This window comes from Gadus macrocephalus, chromosome 12 (assembly GCF_031168955.1).
Source record: "Gadus macrocephalus chromosome 12, ASM3116895v1".
Lineage (NCBI taxonomy): Eukaryota > Metazoa > Chordata > Actinopteri > Gadiformes > Gadidae > Gadus > Gadus macrocephalus.
In genome coordinates, this window is record NC_082393.1 from 16,427,561 (window position 1) to 16,447,088 (window position 19,528).

Consider the following 19,528-nt stretch of genomic DNA (forward strand, 5'->3'; position numbering starts at 1 on the left):
CCACAGGCCAGCTGTGTCTACACACCTTTAGCCACAAATGTACATCTCCATCCCACAAAAAATGGGGACTAGAAACTAACCTCCGTCTTATGTACATTTACTGTACTGTTGGAGGTCACGCCCCTTTGCCGACCTTTTCGAGATAGCTAGGGATGCTAAAATGTTTACACACATTTCCCGGGGCCCCGTGAATGACATATCCGAGATTTGGAGTTCTAGCCCTTAGAGAAAAAAAGTCTTCCCAAATGGAGTGTCATTTGGACAAAGCCCCTCAGAAGTGTAGCCTGCAATGGTTCAGAATGTGGTGGAAAAACAGTTTTTGAGATAGGAAGGTCCTACCGCCCTCAAATTTGAATACCTTATTCTAGGGCCTAACTTGGACCTCCGCTTCGAAACTTGGCCCGGTCGGACCCCGAGGGCAGGAAGGGGGGGCCCTTCCTGCCCGAAACTTGGCCCGGTCAGACCCCGAGGGCAGGCCCCCCCTTCCTGCCCTCGGGGTCCGACCGGGCCAAGTTTCGGTGCGGAGGTCCCAGTTAGGCCCTAGAATAAGGTATTACAATTTCAGGGCGGTAGGACCTTCCTATCTCAAAAACTGTTTTTCCACCACAGTCTGAACCATTAGGTCTTGCAGGCTACACTTCTGAGGGGCTTTGTCCAAATGACACTCCATTTGGGAAAACTTTTTTTCTCTAAGGGCTAGAACTCCAAATCTCGGATATGTCGTACACGGGGCCCCGGGAAATGTGTGTAAACATTTTAGCATCCCTAGCTATCTCGAAAAGGTCGGCAAAGGGGCGTGACCTCCAACAGTACAGTAAATGTACGTAAGACAGAGGTTAGTTTCTAGTCCCCATTTTTTGTGGGATGGAGGTGTACATTTGTGGCTAAAGGTGTGTAGACACAGCTGGCCTGTGGCCACGTTTTTGAAGTCGGGGGTCAAAAGGTCAAAAGGAGCCGGCACCACGCCGCTTATGAGATAACAAAAAGTTAATGTGTGTTTCTCTCATAACTTTTTGTCATTATTAAAGAGAGGCCTGATTCTCAGATATGCATGTTGGATGGCTATGGGTGTAGGTCTGGGAAGAACTTCAGGCCAAAATCTTGCAAGCGAGCCGCTGGGTGCAGGTGCAACGAGATGGAGCACTTGCTGAGCCTGGACTTTCATAATCTTCGCTCTGTGAATGTAAAGGATGTTTGGTCGGATGTTACGACGAAGAATCATAATGTGAATGGGAATATTCTATAAATCTCTTGATATCATCTTTCGTCTCAACACTTCTGCTGCAGCCACTTAAAGTCTCACTCCGAGAACCTTAAAATATGAATCAATCCATTAGAAGTATGAAAATATCTTCCCGGTGGTTCAACAGAGCAAACAAGGTGTCCTTTGACATCTACGTTTCGAGACGATTGCAACAGTGCCACACATGATCATATTTGAATATGTTTCGGGGTAGTAATTAGCTGTCGATTTTGGAGGCCTTTATCAATAATGACAAGCTATAGATTTGCTTCCCGATGGAGATTTTTGACAAATTACAGGTTAATTAGCATCTACACGTTAAGCTGAGTCCAATGAGATCAAGCTCGGCCTCTTGCTACACCGAGATCATGTCCTAGACCTAGGTGTACCATGTAAAATACATGTTACCATTAGCTAGAGTGTCGTTCTTGGTTTCATTGGACTCAGCTCAACGTGTAGATGGTAAATAACATGTCATTTTTCACAAATTTCTATCGGGAAGCAAATCAATAGCTGCTCATTATTGATTAAGGCCTCCAATTTCGACAGCTAATTACTACCATTAAACATGTTTGAATATGCTCATGTGTGGCATCGTTGTAATCGCCTGGAAGCGTAGATGTTGAAGGACACCTTGTTTGCCCCGTCACGCCACCGGGAAGATATTTACATGCTTCTGATTGACTAATGAATTGATTCAGCTATTCCCCCAGAAGTCTGGGGTCAAAAGGTCAAAAGGAGCCGGCACCACGCCGCTTATGAGACAAAAGTTAATGTGTATTTCTCTCATAACTTTTTGTCATTATTAAAGAGAGGCCTGATTCTCAGATATGCAGGTTGGATGGCTACGGTGTAGGTCTGGGAAGAACTTCAGGCCAAAATCTTGCAAGCGAGCCGCTGGGTGCAGGTGCAACGAGATGGAGCACTTGCTGAGTCATTTCCTGTAGGGCTGGAGCCACAGGTTGAAGCGTACACACACACACACACACACACACACACACACACACACACACACACACACACACACACACACACACACACACACACACACAATGCATTTCGCTGCTAAAACAACAACTTGGGCTGCTTCTAGGACAGGGGGTCCTTTGAGACCCCCTTTGATCTATAAGAGACCTCAAAGTACAGCTTACTTAAATGTTGTCGACCTGCAGTCACCCATTGCATCACTTCCTTTCGGGCTTCGGCCTCCTAATTGATCATTGTAGTATAATTGAATGCCCTCCTTCATATATATGATACCTCCACCACTGGGACGTGGCAACAATTCTCCAAATCCATATGGGGAGGGGGGGGGGGGGTGATGCTTGTGGACAGTAGGGTTGTACACTAGACATAAATAGGAAGCAAACTCAGGAGAAGGAATGACCTCTCGCAAATATATATTTAATAAATTGTTTCAAATAACCCTGCCTCGTTAAATCATTGAGCTTGGTGTTTTGCTTTCATAAATAGGTTATAGAAGAAGTCTAAACTGCAGAAAATAAAAACAACCAAGCTGCCTTTTAAGGATACCTTGGAATATCTGTCTATTTTTTAACCATCGGACCCTATTTTACGACAAAAACAACACAATGGACGGCAGCTCCTTTGCCGCGTGGTTTTTAGAGCCATGTAAGGATTAGAGGGGCGGGTCGATAGCAACCACCATAGCAACCATGACGGTCAAGTGACTGGATGCAACCCCGTTGAAAAAAATAGAATACCACCCTACACACTGAGGAGAATAATGATATTTAAATTATTATGACCATGAAGTCTTTATTTGCATGGGTTTACATTTCGTTCTGTGTAGCATGGAAAAATCGGAGAAACACTCCCATTCAGAATGCATTGGTTTACATTTCGTTCTTTGGAGCACAGTTATTTTTATTTATTTATTTATTTTCAGTTTTTGTGGAGGTGCTTCAAATATGCTAATTTTTCTGCAATAATCCAAAATCCAATGGAAAAACCCGTTGGCTTTTTGTCAAGGGAAACCCAGGTCGACGCTCACTTCCTGGTTGGCCAACATACGTCATCCCTCCACCACTATATACTGTAAAAACACATGTTCAAGTTGAATGATAATGCATGAATCTATTCATGCTATTCATGACAATTATTTTGGCCATGGTGGATCCAGATCTGTTCCAGAGCATTTCTGCACCTCGGGCAACAGCGCAGGGTTGCCAGGTCCTGCCTGCAAAAATCGTCCTGCCCACATACCGTTCCAAATCCACCCAAAATGTCCTAGAAGCAGCCCAAGTTGTTGTTTTAGCAGCGAAATGCATTGTGTGTGTGTGTGTGTGTGTGTGTGTGTGTGTGTGTGTGTGTGTGTGTGTGTGTGTGTGTGTGTGTGTGTGTGTGTGTGTGTGTGTGTGTGTGTGTGTGTGTGTGTGTGTGTGTGTGTGTGTGTGCTAACACGCTATTTCATGTTGAAATGCGACTGGGTTGGCTCTCAGATAAACGTGTTTCACGTCACAGGGTTTGGGAGGAAGGGGCGGGCCTTCTGAGAGGGGGTTCCGGGGGTTTCCCTCCGGGCGGGAGTTTTGGTTGTTGTAGTTTTCCGGTGGAGCTGTGCCTGCCTGTCCGATTGTGGAATCCAATAAACCTGCTATCAAGCTTACTTCGCTCAATACCTCGCCTGTGGTTATTACAATATCATTAAAAGTTACATAAAGTAACGGTTTAATAACACAAACACAGGAAACACGTGAGCTGCTAGTTTAGCGAAAGCAGCGTCCCTCGCAACCTGACGTCGTTGAAACATGCGAGCGAGCCGATTAAATCTTCCTAATAACTATAAAACTAAAGATCAGACACAATCACTGACTGAAGATTATGCAAGTAAAAAGTATATTTCTCGCTAGAAATGTTATTAGAAACACGTTTAACGGTGAATCGATCCTAAAATATTGCATTTCCCATTCAGATAATAAAGATTAATAAAGATCATACACATTCACTGAGTGAAGATTATGCAAGGAAAATGTACATTTCTCGCTAGAAATGTCATTAGAAACACGTTTAATGGTGTATCTGTCCTAAAATATTGCATTTCCCATTCAGATAATAACGATTAATATGGCTACGTAACAATTTCACCAAATGCCCTGTTGGTCATGTGGCATACATACCTCCCGCGACCTGTAGAGGCGCTTGATACGCTCCAGTGGGTCGTAATCCGTGGCAGTACAAACGACTTATACGGTCGTAAAATTTTGCGGACTTGTTGAAAAAAAAACATGGGGATGGTGGCGTCCTGTCTGCCATGGAAATTGTCTTCTACTGCTAGGTCCAAATGTGGATTAACTAGTTCCAGTAGCTACCGCAGGATAACAACAAACAGGAGCTTGCTCTGGGTCACAAGCTCTGGGTCACGAGTACTGCACGAAGGGGTCGCGCGCGGGGCGCGGGGGAGGGGGAGTGCAGTACGACCGTTTGATTGACGTACTTACTGTCCAATGCAACTCGGTGACTCTGGAAATCATTGGCTGGAGTTTTTCGAGCCCTGCCCGTTCCACAGATGATTGACTTGTTTAATTTTCATGTCAGTACTTCTAACTCAGTGGCTGTAAGTGGGTTATGATAAGGATTTCAAGTAATTCAGCAAAAATGGCCAAAAAAGCGAATTCCATACCCAACCTTTAAGGGACCTTAGGGAGAACACTCCCGGACAGAACCTTTGTTTGGAAGTCGTGTTTAGTGACACGACAAATCCTTCCAATTGAAACACAAAATTTAGAAAATACGTGTCCCTGATCACGTTTCAATAGATTAAATAACGTGACAGTGTCACGTATTTTGGTGAGACCAGGTTCGAGCGTGTGCATGGGTTGAATTGTGTGTGTCTCACGCCGAATGCATGAGACTTGAGAGCCCTGTACTTACGTGACACAAACCAGCACCGCAAACGTTCTCTCCCGCTTGAGATGACGTCTTTCTTTATAGGTTCATGCAGTGGTGGACTCAGACTGTTTGAAGGGCAGGGGCGAAAAAATAAAAAGGGCACATTCTGGACAACATGGGACCCCACCAGCGGACACAGTGGCTTTTCTAACTTGATGGTGTTTTGTTCCCCCAACCTCCTTAAAGGCAGCGCTGCCTGGAAGGTCCTATCCCCTAACCTTAGCTGCCTTGAAGGTCCCATTCGGGGCACTTGTAACATCTCCATGTAGCACTTAAAAGAATAGTTGGGCTCATAATTTAAATGGGGGGTCTGGGGGCCCTCCCCCCAAATTTCTTTTGCTTCAAAGACACTGTTTCCCCTTATTCAAGCGACTTTATAAACACCAAAATGAGTTGTTCACATCATTGTGCACTTTCACATTTTAGCCAAAGAAAGGAGGATGCCTTACTGCTTTCATCTTTACTAACATTTAAGTAAAAATTAGACTGGAGAAAATTCAATGTGCCGCTACCATATCGTCTTTGACCGCTGACAGCCAGCTACGGAAACATTTAAGGAAGTTTTCCTTCATGTTGAGGTGATAGCTGACCATTATCGTCTCTCTTGCATGAAAAGACCTACACTTGAATGATCTTGAACGCTCAAAAAATGTATATACATTTTAAACGGATTATGCAAACTGAAAATATTACGTTTTTCTAACTTGGCATCTAATTGCGCTTTTCCACTATGGGTACTGACACACTCTTAATCCGCTTTTTGCTTCGTTATCCAGTGGAGATTTAAGTACCACTCGATGTAGCTGTTTGTCATGGCGACGCCACATGAAGCAACGCCTCGCATTCCCCATTCGTCAGCTACCAAAGAGAGGAACGTCTGCACCTCAATAGCTAACCACGACATGTTTTTTTCGGTTTGCCATATTCTTGCTCCAGAGGGCACATCATCATCATCAGGGGCAACCTAGGGCCCTCATAAATTTTTCTTCACGTGTAAAGGGCAGCCAATAAGGCACTTTCTCTAATTTTCACCACCATAGATGGCACTTTAGCACACTTTTTCAACCATGGGGGCACCAGACGGGCAGAAGAGCACTAGAAGGGCACTATAAGGACCAGACGAGCAGAAGGGCACTATCAGGGCACTAGAAGGGCACTAGAAGGGCACTGGAAGGGCACTAGAAGGACCAGACGGGCAGAAGGGCACTAGAAGGGCACTAGAAGGGCACTAGAAGGACCAGACGGGCAGAAGGGCACTATCAGGGTACTAGAAGGGCACTAGAAGGGCAGAAGGGCACTTGAAGGACCAGACGGGCAGAAGGGGACTATCAGGGCACTAGAAGGACCAGACGGGCAGAAGGGGACTATCAGGGCACTAAAAGGGCACCAGATGGGCAGAAGGGCACTATCAGTGTACTAAAGGGGGCACTAAAAGGGCACCAGACGGGCTCATTAAGGCACGTCATTGAATTTTCTTGTTCTAGAGGGCACATCATCATAATTTATTGTATGAAGGAGCACCCTAGAGGGCACCTAATCATGTTTTGCACGTGAAAAGGGCAGCCAATAAGGCATTTCCTCTCGTTTTCGACACTCTTGAAGGGCACTTTAGCGCGCTTTTTCAACCATTGAGCCACGAGGGGGGGGCGGTCGCCCCCCCTAGTTATGCATAAACATAACTAGGGTGCACTGTACTATCTGCGCACACCCTTTCTGAAGCCTCTCTCTCGCTCTCTCTCTCTGTCCCTCCCTCTCTCTCTTTCTCTCTCTCTCTCGTAGCGTTTTGTGGAGCACGTTAATTGTCTGAGAACACTCCCATTCAGAATGCATTGGTTTACATTTCGTTCTGTGTAGCACGAAAAAAGTCGGACTATCGTGCTCTGGAACACGATTCAATAGATTAACGTTCGTGCGCATGAGCACGAAATCGCGTAATACCTGGTTGCCAGTGGAAGAACCAGAGACGTCCCAGAACCCGACAAAGTCGTTTGTGATTCATAATATCGTCTGGAGGCGCACACAGCTTTTGGCCGTGATAATATGTATTATATGATATAGATATCTATGTATTATATGATATTATTTAGATATAGAGCTCCAGGACTGTAACGCAAGTGTTGTACACTTCCTTGTTGGATAAGGGTTATTTGGATAACCCTCCTCCTTGACCCGCCTCGCTCCTCCTCATTTGCATTATAGCTACAGACACCAAAACAGCGCATTTGGGGGAAGCTCAATGTGCGACTGGCTCGGAGTAGCTGTAACTCTTCACCACGGCTGAATTTCGGGAACGTCTTTGAATACTGTGTTAGTTGCCCACTAATACCTATATTAAAGAATACATAAAATAGCATGTCATGGGACCTTTAAAAAGTCTTAAATTCGTTACAAATGTCATATGCTGGTCTTAAACACTGTAACTCAAGGTCTTAAATTTACCGGGGCAGCACTATTTTTATTTATTTTTTTCTCGTGGGACTTTTCAGGAAGGACATGTAGAGAGGCTCCTTTCTTGCTAGCTGCAAATATAAACAATTATCTGCGTGCTTGCTAGCTAGTCTGCGACAATGGGTGGTTGCAAATTCAAGGACAGTTGGCTGGAAGACGTCGTTGGCTCGCGTCTGTTGCCAACCCCCACCATCGCGTGTTTTAGGTCTTAAATTTCATTCAAGGTGGTATTAAAAAGGTCTTAAAAAGTCTTAAATTTGACCTGCTGAAACCTGCAGATACCCTGGACCCTGTACGCAGGTTGTATACAATATATTCATAGATATGTTGTCTTTACTTTTTACTTAAAAAGAAGGCATGTCAGTAAACTCCATGTCGGCCCTTAGTGTGATTATCATTTCATCATAGAGTGGCCCTTTGTGAAAATGAGTTTGACACCCCTGATAAAGGTAATGTATGGTCTGTCTCACTTGTATTAATTTTACTCTGAAATAACTTGAATGGAACTTTAGATGTCTGGGGATAAGCAGCAGTCAGGTAGCAATGCTATAATTACCTGCCTATTTGGTTTATTTAGGTAAAGCATTATGAATAAAAATGTGCATGCATGCGCAATAAAGTATACAACAAAATTTGCCGCGCGCGCACTGTCCAATTCCCTCTTGGGCAGCCCGGATATTTCATAAACCTAGAAACGCCCCTGCACTGGTGATCCTTAGGTAGAATCCTGACAGAGCATTATGAACAAGCTGAACTTGACATTCTTTCATTGCCACTCATTTAAGAAACACAACTTTGAACAGCACCTGGAATTCATCAGGCAATCAACATTCCGGCTCATAAGTTTCCAAGAATCGGACTGCCAAGACACAGTATGGCATTAAGGGGAACTTCTTCATTAACCATTTTTCCTTCATAATTAACTCTGTCATATTTATATTTCTTCAGGTTGTGTTCTTGACTGCAAATGTTTAATTTCACACAATGTTGTGTGCTTATCAATAGACATGTTGACCATGTGAATGAGGCTGCAGTTCAGGTTAAATTAAACATCTTTCTTTAAATATGACAATTGTTATATTTATATATCTTCCATTAGTGTGTTCTTGACTTTTAATTTTGCTCGGACCCCGTTAATCACCGCTTGCGGTTATATTTTGTATTTGAAATGCAACAGTGTTTTTGGGGAGACTACGCTCAGAGCAGCTGGAACTGAACCTCAGCAAGAGGAAGGAGGAAAACGGGCTATGAAACAAAATTATTATATATTTGTTTTGCTATCGCCCATGTTTGATTGTGTTGTGTTGGTTATTGAACTGTGTGCAGGACCGATCCGCGTTGTATGACCACTGTTACAATGAGCATAGGCTATTTATTTCAGGAAGCCTATTTATGCAACCGAAAAGATTTGAAAACCATGAAAGTTTGAAATCCCCCCCCCAAAAAAGAAACATTTCCCAGCGCCCCCTTTGGATGTGCGAACGCCCCCGTTGAGAAACCATGTTCTAAGGAAGGGAGATGCTATAATGTTATGCAAGCCGACTGCTCCCTCTGGTGGGCTTGGGTGTGTATGCACTTTGGTAGCCAACCCGCGTCAGTCCTGTTGTGCGCAAGCTCGGTAATAAATGTTACTAACTACTACGAGAGGCACAGCCTGACTCTGTGTATTATTCTATGCTCCTTCACTTGCAGCAAATAGCGGTAGGCGAGCTTTTTTTTTTTTTTTTTTTTCTCAGCAAACAGCTTCAAAAACATGTTTTCTAGACTAGAACTCATATACTATGTTTGCTTGTTGGGAAAACACCATAATATGTCTCCTTTAACAATCAGAATAAGCCTGAAAAATAATAATAATAATAATAATAATAATAATAATACAAAATAAAATACTTAAGAAACGACTCTGTAGATGTTTGGTCATACAAATTAATAATACAGTAATTAATTGTATTGTAACTTATGAGCTTTTTCCTTTACGTTATTATCATAATATATTGAAGAGGCTCGGTCTGTCAAGAAGTACGCGCCGTAATTGGCTTATACGTGGCGTAAGGCCCGCCCTCTCCACTCTCGGTGTAAACAAACACACACTGGGCATGCGTGCGACACTGAATAATGGAGGACTATCTTTTTTTCCCAGACTGATTTTTTATATTTACATGATACTAGCTTTAACTAGAAACCAATACTATTCATGCTCGTATATATAGGTAAGTCTCATTTTAGAACGGATATGTTCTTATTTATTGGCACTACTAGGGTAGATCTAAATTTGCGAGTAATAAGTGTGGACGATATGCAACAAGGCATGTTTGCTGTAGCTTCCCAATGTTGGGTAGCTCAAGCCTGTCCGATTCCTGGCCGTTCTTACTGTTAGTTTTAGCTACAACAGTTGATCTAATACATAGAGATCCTACTTCTATTTAGTTTAGTCACTGTTTAATGTAACTCTCGCCACATATTGGTGGTTTGCTACACTGCGTTAGCCCCGGCAGGACATGTCAACCAGTACTAGCATGTTAGCTACCTAGCTTGCTTTATTTATCATAGTACAGTGTTGTCTCTGGAGCTTACTTTTAAAAGATTGCGTTCAGTCAACATAATGTACTCATCATTTTGCTATAAATGGTAACTACGTTATCATACGGCTAATGATTTTGCTGACGTGCAGTTAATAGATATTACTTGGTAGTCTGTTAAAAGTTAACTAATGAACCCCTTACTACCAACATAGGACTAGCCTTCGCTTGGTGTTGCCCTCTGTGGATCTATTAATGAATCCTGATCTTAAATTACCGTTAACTTCAAGGAATGTCTTGCATTTTTGCTCCTATTGCTTCATGGGGGGGGGGGGGGGGGGGGGGGGGGTAATGAAACTGTCAGTAAACCCGATTCATCAATGCCAAGTTACTGCCATGGAAGTTTTTGAGTATAATTCCGTATAATTGCATTACTTTCTCTCTTATTTTAATTATATAAATATGTGTATATTTCTTAAAGAGTTTCCTCCTTGTGCATGCTAAAGTCACCCAAGATGACCACGGACCCAGCCCAGACAGATGGCAGCGGGATAATGACCTTTAGCCCCTCGAAGGAGGAATTTAAATACTTTAGCCGGTACATTGCCTATATGGAGTCTCAAGGGGCACACAAAGCTGGCATGGCAAGAGTAAGTATTATTTATTTTGTTTAAAACAAGATGATTTTATCAATTAATATATTAATTATTACAGCGCAGTAATTCATACATGAACTGTTGAAAACACCACAGGACATTAGCGCATTAGTATGAAATCGCTATGGAAAATATTTTTTTATTTAATCTTGGTTTTCCAATATTTTATTCTTACTAGGTATCAACTAGATTTTTTACAATTGTAGATTTTCACTCCATATATACAACAAGATAAACTGTTGTCATTTAAGCCTTATGCATATGAATTGTGTGCAGTGTTATTGGCTGTGGTTACTCTTGAGGTAACGGGGTGTAATAGATGGGTAGGACTATCCAGGTAGTATTTTAAGACTCATATTTATGTCATTAATCATGCAAAGAATATACTGATTCCACAAAGTATATATTACCCAGTTGTTAAATATTGCAGAAGGTTTATTTGTTTTTTTTGTAATAAAGTGAATGAGAGCACGACATTTTCTTCATTCTCAGGTTATCCCACCGAAAGATTGGAAGCCAAGGCGGAGTTATGATGACATCGATGATTTGGTGATCCCTGCCCCCATTCAGCAGGTTGTGACAGGACAGTCGGGTCTCTTCACACAGTACAACATCCAGAAAAAGCCCATGACGGTCCGAGAGTTTCGCAAAACTTCCAATCTAGACAAGTAAGCCATGCAGCATTATTACGGTGTTAACAATAGATAATATGTCTGCATTGTGCATATGTGAATTTGGGTCTTGCATTCATTATGCTTTTCAAGACCTCACCATGTGGATGTTTTGAAGCTCTAAATGCAGCCATGGGAAGAAGGTTGACCTTGAACGGGTCACATTTTTATATTTGAGGTTCCCAAAGTTGGCACATTTGGCAGAGTGAAAGCGCTTTGCATGGTCTGACTCTGGAAGCAAGTCTATCTATCTATTCAAGGTTTAAGGGAGATGTCATTTTCTGAACTCTGCACCCTCGCTGGTTATTTTGGCGAGACATGCTTCTGGAGTAAAAATCGGCCAAGATCACTCTTCATCGGTCTATTCATAAGGGCAGTTACAGTTGTCTTCCTATGGATGGTGTACTCTAACTGTTATCTTCTTCCTAGAGGCGTTGTGTTTGTTTTAGTATAAAAACTCGAACATTGTCTTTCCCTCTAGGTTTTGTAATCCTCGGTATGTTGACTTTGAGGAACTGGAGAGGAAGTTCTGGAAGAATCTGACTTTTAATCCCCCACTCTATGGAGCTGATGTATCTGGGACACTGTACGACCTTGTATGTAAACAAATTATTTATATGGTGGAATGTATTGTTGAAGTCTTGTATGGCATTTCATGATGCCTGATAAGCATTTGTATCTTGTTAATGATGTTGGCATTTTAAATAACAATGAAGATGACGCACAACATAGTTGGAACAAGGTTATGGTAATTTTCTTGAATAAAATAATGTCATTCAATAAAAAAGATGGCAAGAAAAACATAAGATGGGCTACCTACAAATATTCTGCCTACCCCTTAAATTACGTTTGTAGTATCCTTCTTTGGTAGTGTACATAGTAAAAGTACTTGGTTGGTACTTGATTATCTCACACATGCATTGCTAACCCAGCCAATCACCTTTTCTTTCCTTCACCATCCTTTCCTACTAAGGATGTAAGTGAGTGGAACATTGGCCATTTGAACACAATCCTAGACACGGTCGAACATGAGAGTGGTATCAAGATCAAGGGAGTCAATACACCATACCTATACTTTGGGATGTGGAAGAGTACATTTGCCTGGCACACAGAGGACATGGATCTCTACAGCATAAACTATCTCCATTTTGGAGAGCCCAAATCTTGGTAAGGTCTCCGTTTAACCTTCCCCTCCGATTTGTGCATAGCTGTCATTACTACCACTTAAACATTTTATTTGATTGATCACCCAACCTGCATGTGTGTTGGTGTATAGCTTATTGGTGAGGAATGCTCATAGGTCTTCGATTTAGGTTAATTCTTGAGATTTACTTGTCAATCTTGTTCAGTTGCCAACGTTTTTACTATCTATTGACAATTGACTGTGTTTAAAATAGTGTTCGAGAATGTTGATGTATTTCTGAAATATCTGTGGGTCTTTACCGTGCACAGGTATGTTGTCCCTCCAGAACATGGCAAACGTCTAGAGCGGCTTGCAAAGGGTTTGTATATAAAATACTTTCATTAATTATTTCAGTTACCAAGGTTACTTTTACGACGATGAGTCAATTTGGTTTAATAATTGGGTCATAGTCTACATGGTCAATTTTTGTTTTGTTATATTCGTCATCACTTTGGATAAAAGCGTCTGCTAAATGCCCTAAATGTAAATGTAAATGTGAATCACCGGCCACTTTATGGAAACTGATGGTCATGAAAAGAAAAAATAAGATGCAAAAATATTGATATTTTTTTTTGCTTTTTTACAGGATTCTTTCCAGGAAGTGCTCAGAGCTGCGAAGCTTTTTTGCGACACAAAATGACCCTTATCTCACCATCCATCCTGAAAAAGTATGGCATACCTTTTGAGAAGGTGAGCTTGTCATCTATTATGAACAGATGTTCAACATTTATATTAATTGACATTCATTTTTGTATTATTTGTATTTAAATGGTCCATGTTTGCTGTTTAGGTTACGCAAGAGGCTGGGCAGTTTATCGTGACCTTTCCGTTTGCTTATCACGCTGGTTTCAATCATGGGTTCAACTGTGCAGAGTCAACCAACTTTGCCACGCAGCGGTGGATTGATTACGGCAAACAAGCAACCCTGGTACTGTTCGCTTCACACTAAGTCCCACCACAACTTTACTCAGGGGTTGATTGCAACCAGCCACACTGAATATTCAGAATTCAGATATACATAGTCTCATTCATCAGTATGATTGTACTTTTTCAATAATAGCAGACTAATGTCAACTTCATAATAATTAATATAGGTCAACAATCAAAGGAACAGGCTGGCACTAAACTTGCTAGACTTTCCACAAGTTACCTTAGGTACCCCAAATAACTCAATTTTGAATAGGCAAGATAAGGAATAAAATGAATGAAACAGATTTAAACGTGTACAGCATCAAGGCTTCTTCATCAACCTTTCTAGTTATTTGCAAGGTTGATAGTAGAATAACACAAGTTACAAGGGCCTCTGCCATCCATGACTTTTTTTTCAAGAATGGCTACCAAGGATTCACACACATGTTAGACTTGCAATGCATCTGTGCTATTTTTATCAACTAGCCTAGAAAAGAATCAAGCATTACGAATTGAATAATGAAAGTAAATTCCATTGTTTTTTAATTTACCTTTCAGTGCTCCTGTAGTCAAGACATGGTGAAGATATCAATGGATGTCTTCGTGCGCAAGTATCAACCGGAGCGCTACGCGCAGTGGTTGGCCGGAAAGGACAACGCGCCGATCGATCACTCCAAACCAACACCCGAAGCAGCAGAGTTCATCCCGGGACATGAGACCCTCCAGCTGCTAGACCCCAACGCGAGTGACCTTCAAGAAGCTACAAGCACCATCCAAGAGGACAAAAGGTTGTTTTTCATGCTCACAGAAGGGAGGCATTTGCATGGCATCAGAGCCACTTCATATAGGCGGCAGTCACTCTGGAGGTTGAGCGGGTTGACTGGCAACCGGAAGGTTGCTAGTTCGATCCCTGGCTCCCTCTAGCGAGTGTCGAGGTGTCCCTGAGCAAGACACCTAACCCTAACTGCTCCAGACGAGCTGGTTGTCGCCCTGCATTGTTGAAACCGCTGTCATTGTATGAATGTGTGTATGGTTGGGTGAATGTAAGACAATAATTGTTAAGCGTTTTGATTGGCCACCGGCAAAAGAAAAAGAAAAGAAGTGTGTGTATGTATATATATATATATATATTAGAGCTGTCAGTTAAACGCGTTATTAACGGCGTTAACGCAAACCAATTTTAACGGCGTTAAAAAAATTAGCGCGCGATTAACGCAAATATTTTATTTATAAAAAAAATATAAAAAAAATCTTTGCCTCAAAACAAAGAAGCAGTAGCCTGACTGCTATGTTCAAATGACATTGGTTCAAAGCAGTCGTTTAATTGCACTATAGGCTCTTTTTTTGTATCGTCCTGTTTTGATCAGTATATGCCAATGTTGTTACGAAACGAAACAAAATATTTATATCCCGCCCATATGCAACAATAGACTTACTATAAAATAGACAGAATATTGCCCATGTCAGGGCGGCTCTACACTCCTAACTTTAACAAAAACATATGGTAGAAGCAAATATATAGCACTCCATGGAAGACAGATAAACTGTTTGGAGTAGGTAGGAAACATGAAAGTCTGCCTACAGATGTTCAAAAAGAAAATTTTTCAATTGGCCCTTGAAAAAGCTGATATTATCAATCTTTCTCAATCTAGATGGAAGTGAGTTCCAGGCTTCTGGTGCATAGTTACTGAAGCGCCTGTTTGTTGCTTTCAGCTTGGAGATCTTTGGTAGCTTCATCATTATCAATAAAAAATCATTTGCACAAGACAAGCCGATGCACTTCACCATGTTGATAAGAGAATTAAAATGAGAAGAATTATGGGACAAAAAAATCAAGAGATATTTAGCATAGAAAAATAATTTGCGATTAATCGTGAGTTAACTATGACATTAATGCGATTAATCACGATTAAATATTTTAATCGCTTGACAGCTCTAATATATATATATGCAGTCCATTTACCATCCAATGCAATGTTTTGTTCCTCAAGTTGTGTGTTAACATGCCATAGCACTTTTTTTAAGTAGCGATTTAATTTATGTCTGAAACATTAAAGGCACCCAGTGCAACTTTATGTAAACATTCAATGAAAAATAAACATTCAATTTCTAGTCTTTTTTACACGTAGTAAGTTTCAATAACTCCATACCATTACATAACGACATTCAAGGAGCAAAGATGAGACGTCGTTGTGTGGTGAGAACTGATAGAAAATCGTAAACAACAACAATCGCCGGTGGGGAGAAGCCATTTTTCCATTGACTGGAAGCCTGCTTTATTTATTGTAGGTTACAAAAAATAAAGAAAATGGCGGCATTGTTGTTGTTATCGATTTTGTATCAGTTCTCACCACACAACGACGTCTCATCTTTGCTGCTTAAATGTCGGTATGTAATGGTATGGAGTTATTGAAACTTACTACGTGTAAAAAAGACTAGAAATTGAATGTTTATTTTTAAGCCTCGAAAGTTGCACTGGGTGCCTTTAACAGTTATTTTAATGGAATTGCAATTTCATGCCTTTCATTTCCAGTTAAGTTGTTTTTTTTAGATATAGATCCCATGTGTTGTGTATCTATTCAGGTCTGTGATGTCTGGATTTCTGTTTGTTGTGGTTTTCACTTGCATAGCTTACACCCAAGGAGGACAATAACCATTCAATTCTTCCTTTCAATGAATGAGTTTTGGTCGAAAGACATGTAGGTACATACGTACTAGGGATTGGTATTGCCAGGTACCTCACAATTCAATTCAATTTGATTCTTTAGGTCTTCATTCGATTAGATTTTGATATTGATCCAATTGCTTCGATATCGATTCAATAATACCTGCAGATGACAAAAATACCTAAATATTATTTAGAATTAACCATTTCATAATGAATTAACCATTTCATTGTGCTTTAACTATCAAAAAGGGAATACACCATTGTATAGCATTGTTCCTGAGCTAAACTTGCAGCATAAAAATAATAATCGTAACATGGACAAATGTAAAAGGGCATGTACATTTAGGCATTCTCGCTTCTAGATTACAATGACTGAGTATGCTTTTTTTTTAATGGAAATAATCGATTTCAAAATATTAATAATACAAACTGTATATGTTCTCTCTGTACAAACACATGAATATGATGGCAATAATTTATTTTTTGCTTCAGCGCCAAGCAGGGGACAAAGCGTTTCTATGTGGACTTGGTAGTGCCTGAGGATGGCAGCTCGCCACCGATGGAAGACGACAAGAGAGAGGATGAGGTTGCCGCGGTCAAAGCATGCAAGGAGGAGGAACCAGATAAAGGTACTGCACAATGCACATTTATATTTGTCTAATCGGGGGGCATATTTTGTTATTATTTATGGAATGAAAATTACCAAACATATCCTTTCAATGTATAAATGAATGATGCCACTTTTTTGACTTATCTCAGCTTTAGAGGGTAGGTCTAAAATATATGGTTCATATTGGTCCTCTTGATGTATGGGAAAACGGGAAAAAAACCATTTAAGTATTTGTTGGTAAATATTGATTTTATATCTGAGTTTATTTAATAAAATAGAAATACCTTTTGTGTGCTGCTATTGGAAATGTGTTTATGAACCGAAAACATGCTTGTGAATATTGAGGCTAATCTAACTATACATCATCTCTGTTCTCCTCCCGCAGACATCCAGGGCCCCAAGGACAAAGGTGTCAAATCAAAGCCCAAAGCGCAGTCTAAAGCCCATGCCAAAAAATCAGCCAGAAGAAGAAGTCCTGGGAAAAACTACAGCAACAACGGCACCCTAGACACGGACGAATCCCCAGAAAACCACCATGAGGCCGGTGCGCTCACCCTGGCCCTGAAGTCTGAGACGCTGGACGAGGAGCCCCAGCTAGCAGGCAGCTCCAGCCCGGCTCCCAGGCTCTTTCAGATGGCCCTCAGTCCAGCCGATGTCCTCCATGTCCACAGCTACGCCAAGGGGGACTACGGGGATGACGAGGTCCAGGTCAGGGAGAAGGAGGAAGGCATGAACTACAGCACAGACACAGAGACGGATGCACAGGATAAAGGGGTGAGCAGCTAAAGCGACAATACTTTGCTTTGTGTGCTACAAATGCTGATTTATGATAAACCATCCTCGCTATTATTTGTACATAAATGCGGATTAAAAACTGCAGTTTGTTCTCTTTTTATATTGCAAGAATAAAACAGGAGCAAACTAAGTGGTTAAGTGGATTATACTGATCTAAATTTAACTTTGATTGTTTTACTACGCACCACTTCCCTGAGTAGGAAAATAACACATTTTAATTATTAATTAACCAAGCCACTTAATCTACCTTTCTCTCTCCAAGTCAGTCGTTTGTGTCATCTATCAACCATGAGGATTCTTCTTCCTTTGATTGCATTGTATTAACACATAAAGGGGGGTGATGTGTATGAAATGGAGAATTGTGAAAAAAATTGGGAGTAAATAAGCATACAAATGTCAAAAACCTAAATCAAACCAAACACAAATAACTTAAAGGTGTATGTAGAATACAGTGGCATCTAGTGGTGAGGTTGCAGAGATGCAACCAACTGAATACGTATTGTAGTATAAGGCCATGGTGTTGATGTGTTGTCCTCCGTCTAGGCAGCAGTTGATTTTGATGCAGGCTAGAAGGTTAAGAAGTCTGTGTGGTTTGGATACTAGAGGATAACACTTAAACCCCTCCTTTCTAGACGCTTTTGCTCAAAACGTATTATTAACCAAACTAAACCCTAGCTTGATTGACCCTATTAGAACTTAACCTTAGTAGCATCTAGCTATATTAAATTCTGAATCTCTCTCTCTCGATCTCGATCATGGTTCACCACACTCACACTGACGACATGTTCTCCTGCAGGATGCAGATGAGATGGCCACAGATGAAGAGTATGAAAGCCACCTTGGAAAGCTGCCAAGACACCATCCACTGATCAAAGATGGCATCAGTGATGAGGGTATGGAATAACCGGACACAATACAAAATGAGAATAGAATAAGACAATTAACAGAGAAAAACAGACTCGTGGATAGCTGTGTTTTATTCTTGAGAAACGTTCTAGTTATGTCGACATTTTGTTATGGAGTAAATAGCCGCTGTCGAAAAGTTATGTAGTGCAGATTTGACCCGTACCTCTTTGAAACGTGAACATCCCTGTGCTTATCTGTTTTATTCTGAATGATGGATTCCAGAGGTGGCCGAGGACATGCCTCTAGAGGACGAAAGCCACGATGTGGGGGAGAGCTGGACCAAACCCTTGGCTCAGCTGTGGCAGAACAGACCTCCCAACATGAAGAAGGAGAGGGAGTACAACCGCCGCATGGGCCTGCAGCCCCCCTACTGTTCCGTCTGTACACTGTTCAGGACCTACCAGCGGGTGAGCCCTCCAACATGGGATGCACAGGGGCGCATACATATTTATTTCACATTGCAAGCACACCTCCATTACGAAAGAATAGGAGCACAGGAATTTTATTGGTAGTAATGTTGTTTTGGTCAAGCTTTAGTAATTAATCGTTAAATTATTTTTCATAATGGGGAGACATGCTGTGCTTTGAAATGGCCACTGTTTGTCATGTGAGATGTATGGCCAAGTTTTGATTGGCCTAGGGCCCTAGGCTATGCTACTATTTAAGTTTTATTAAGGATTTAATATACTAAAACTCTAGTGAGTCAAACACCATACAGTGTAATCAAAGAGGCGACAGGGTGGGACAAATGCAGGTTAACAGTTATAACGGGTTTAATCCTGTATTGTAGCAGGTCACGGAGACTAAGGACTCGTCCACAAATTTCTGAAAATGTATTTTCCTTTCCTCACTAATGGTGTCATTGCAACTATCTCTAATAATAATAATAATACATTTCATTTAGAGGCGCCTTTCAAGACACCCAAGGTCACCTTACAGAGCATATAGTCATCATACATTTTTTAAAAAACAAGACATTGTGGAAAAAAAATAAAAATAAAAAAATAAATA

General features: G+C 41.2%; 1 protein-coding gene across 2 annotated transcripts in view; it reads left to right on the forward strand.

The window, feature by feature from the left end:
- Nucleotides 1–9,654: 9,654 nt before the first annotated feature.
- Nucleotides 9,655–19,528, forward strand: part of kdm4aa (lysine (K)-specific demethylase 4A, genome duplicate a) — a 30,370-nt gene continuing 20,496 nt past the window's right edge. Inside the window, exons 1-13 of one of the 2 annotated variants that reach the window (XM_060066837.1) lie at nucleotides 9,655–9,810; nucleotides 10,626–10,769; nucleotides 11,268–11,443; nucleotides 11,928–12,042; nucleotides 12,420–12,613; nucleotides 12,899–12,948; nucleotides 13,216–13,319; nucleotides 13,420–13,557; nucleotides 14,097–14,326; nucleotides 16,699–16,835; nucleotides 17,202–17,590; nucleotides 18,408–18,504; nucleotides 18,740–18,924. In XM_060066837.1, coding sequence (XP_059922820.1) covers nucleotides 10,635–10,769; nucleotides 11,268–11,443; nucleotides 11,928–12,042; nucleotides 12,420–12,613; nucleotides 12,899–12,948; nucleotides 13,216–13,319; nucleotides 13,420–13,557; nucleotides 14,097–14,326; nucleotides 16,699–16,835; nucleotides 17,202–17,590; nucleotides 18,408–18,504; nucleotides 18,740–18,924 — 1,950 coding nt within the window. In that variant the 5' untranslated portion in view covers nucleotides 9,655–9,810; nucleotides 10,626–10,634. Of the gene's footprint in view, nucleotides 9,811–10,600; nucleotides 10,770–11,267; nucleotides 11,444–11,927; nucleotides 12,043–12,419; nucleotides 12,614–12,898; nucleotides 12,949–13,215; nucleotides 13,320–13,419; nucleotides 13,558–14,096; nucleotides 14,327–16,698; nucleotides 16,836–17,201; nucleotides 17,591–18,407; nucleotides 18,505–18,739; nucleotides 18,925–19,528 lie in introns of both variants that reach the window. The other variant, XM_060066836.1, reaches the window with a different exon arrangement.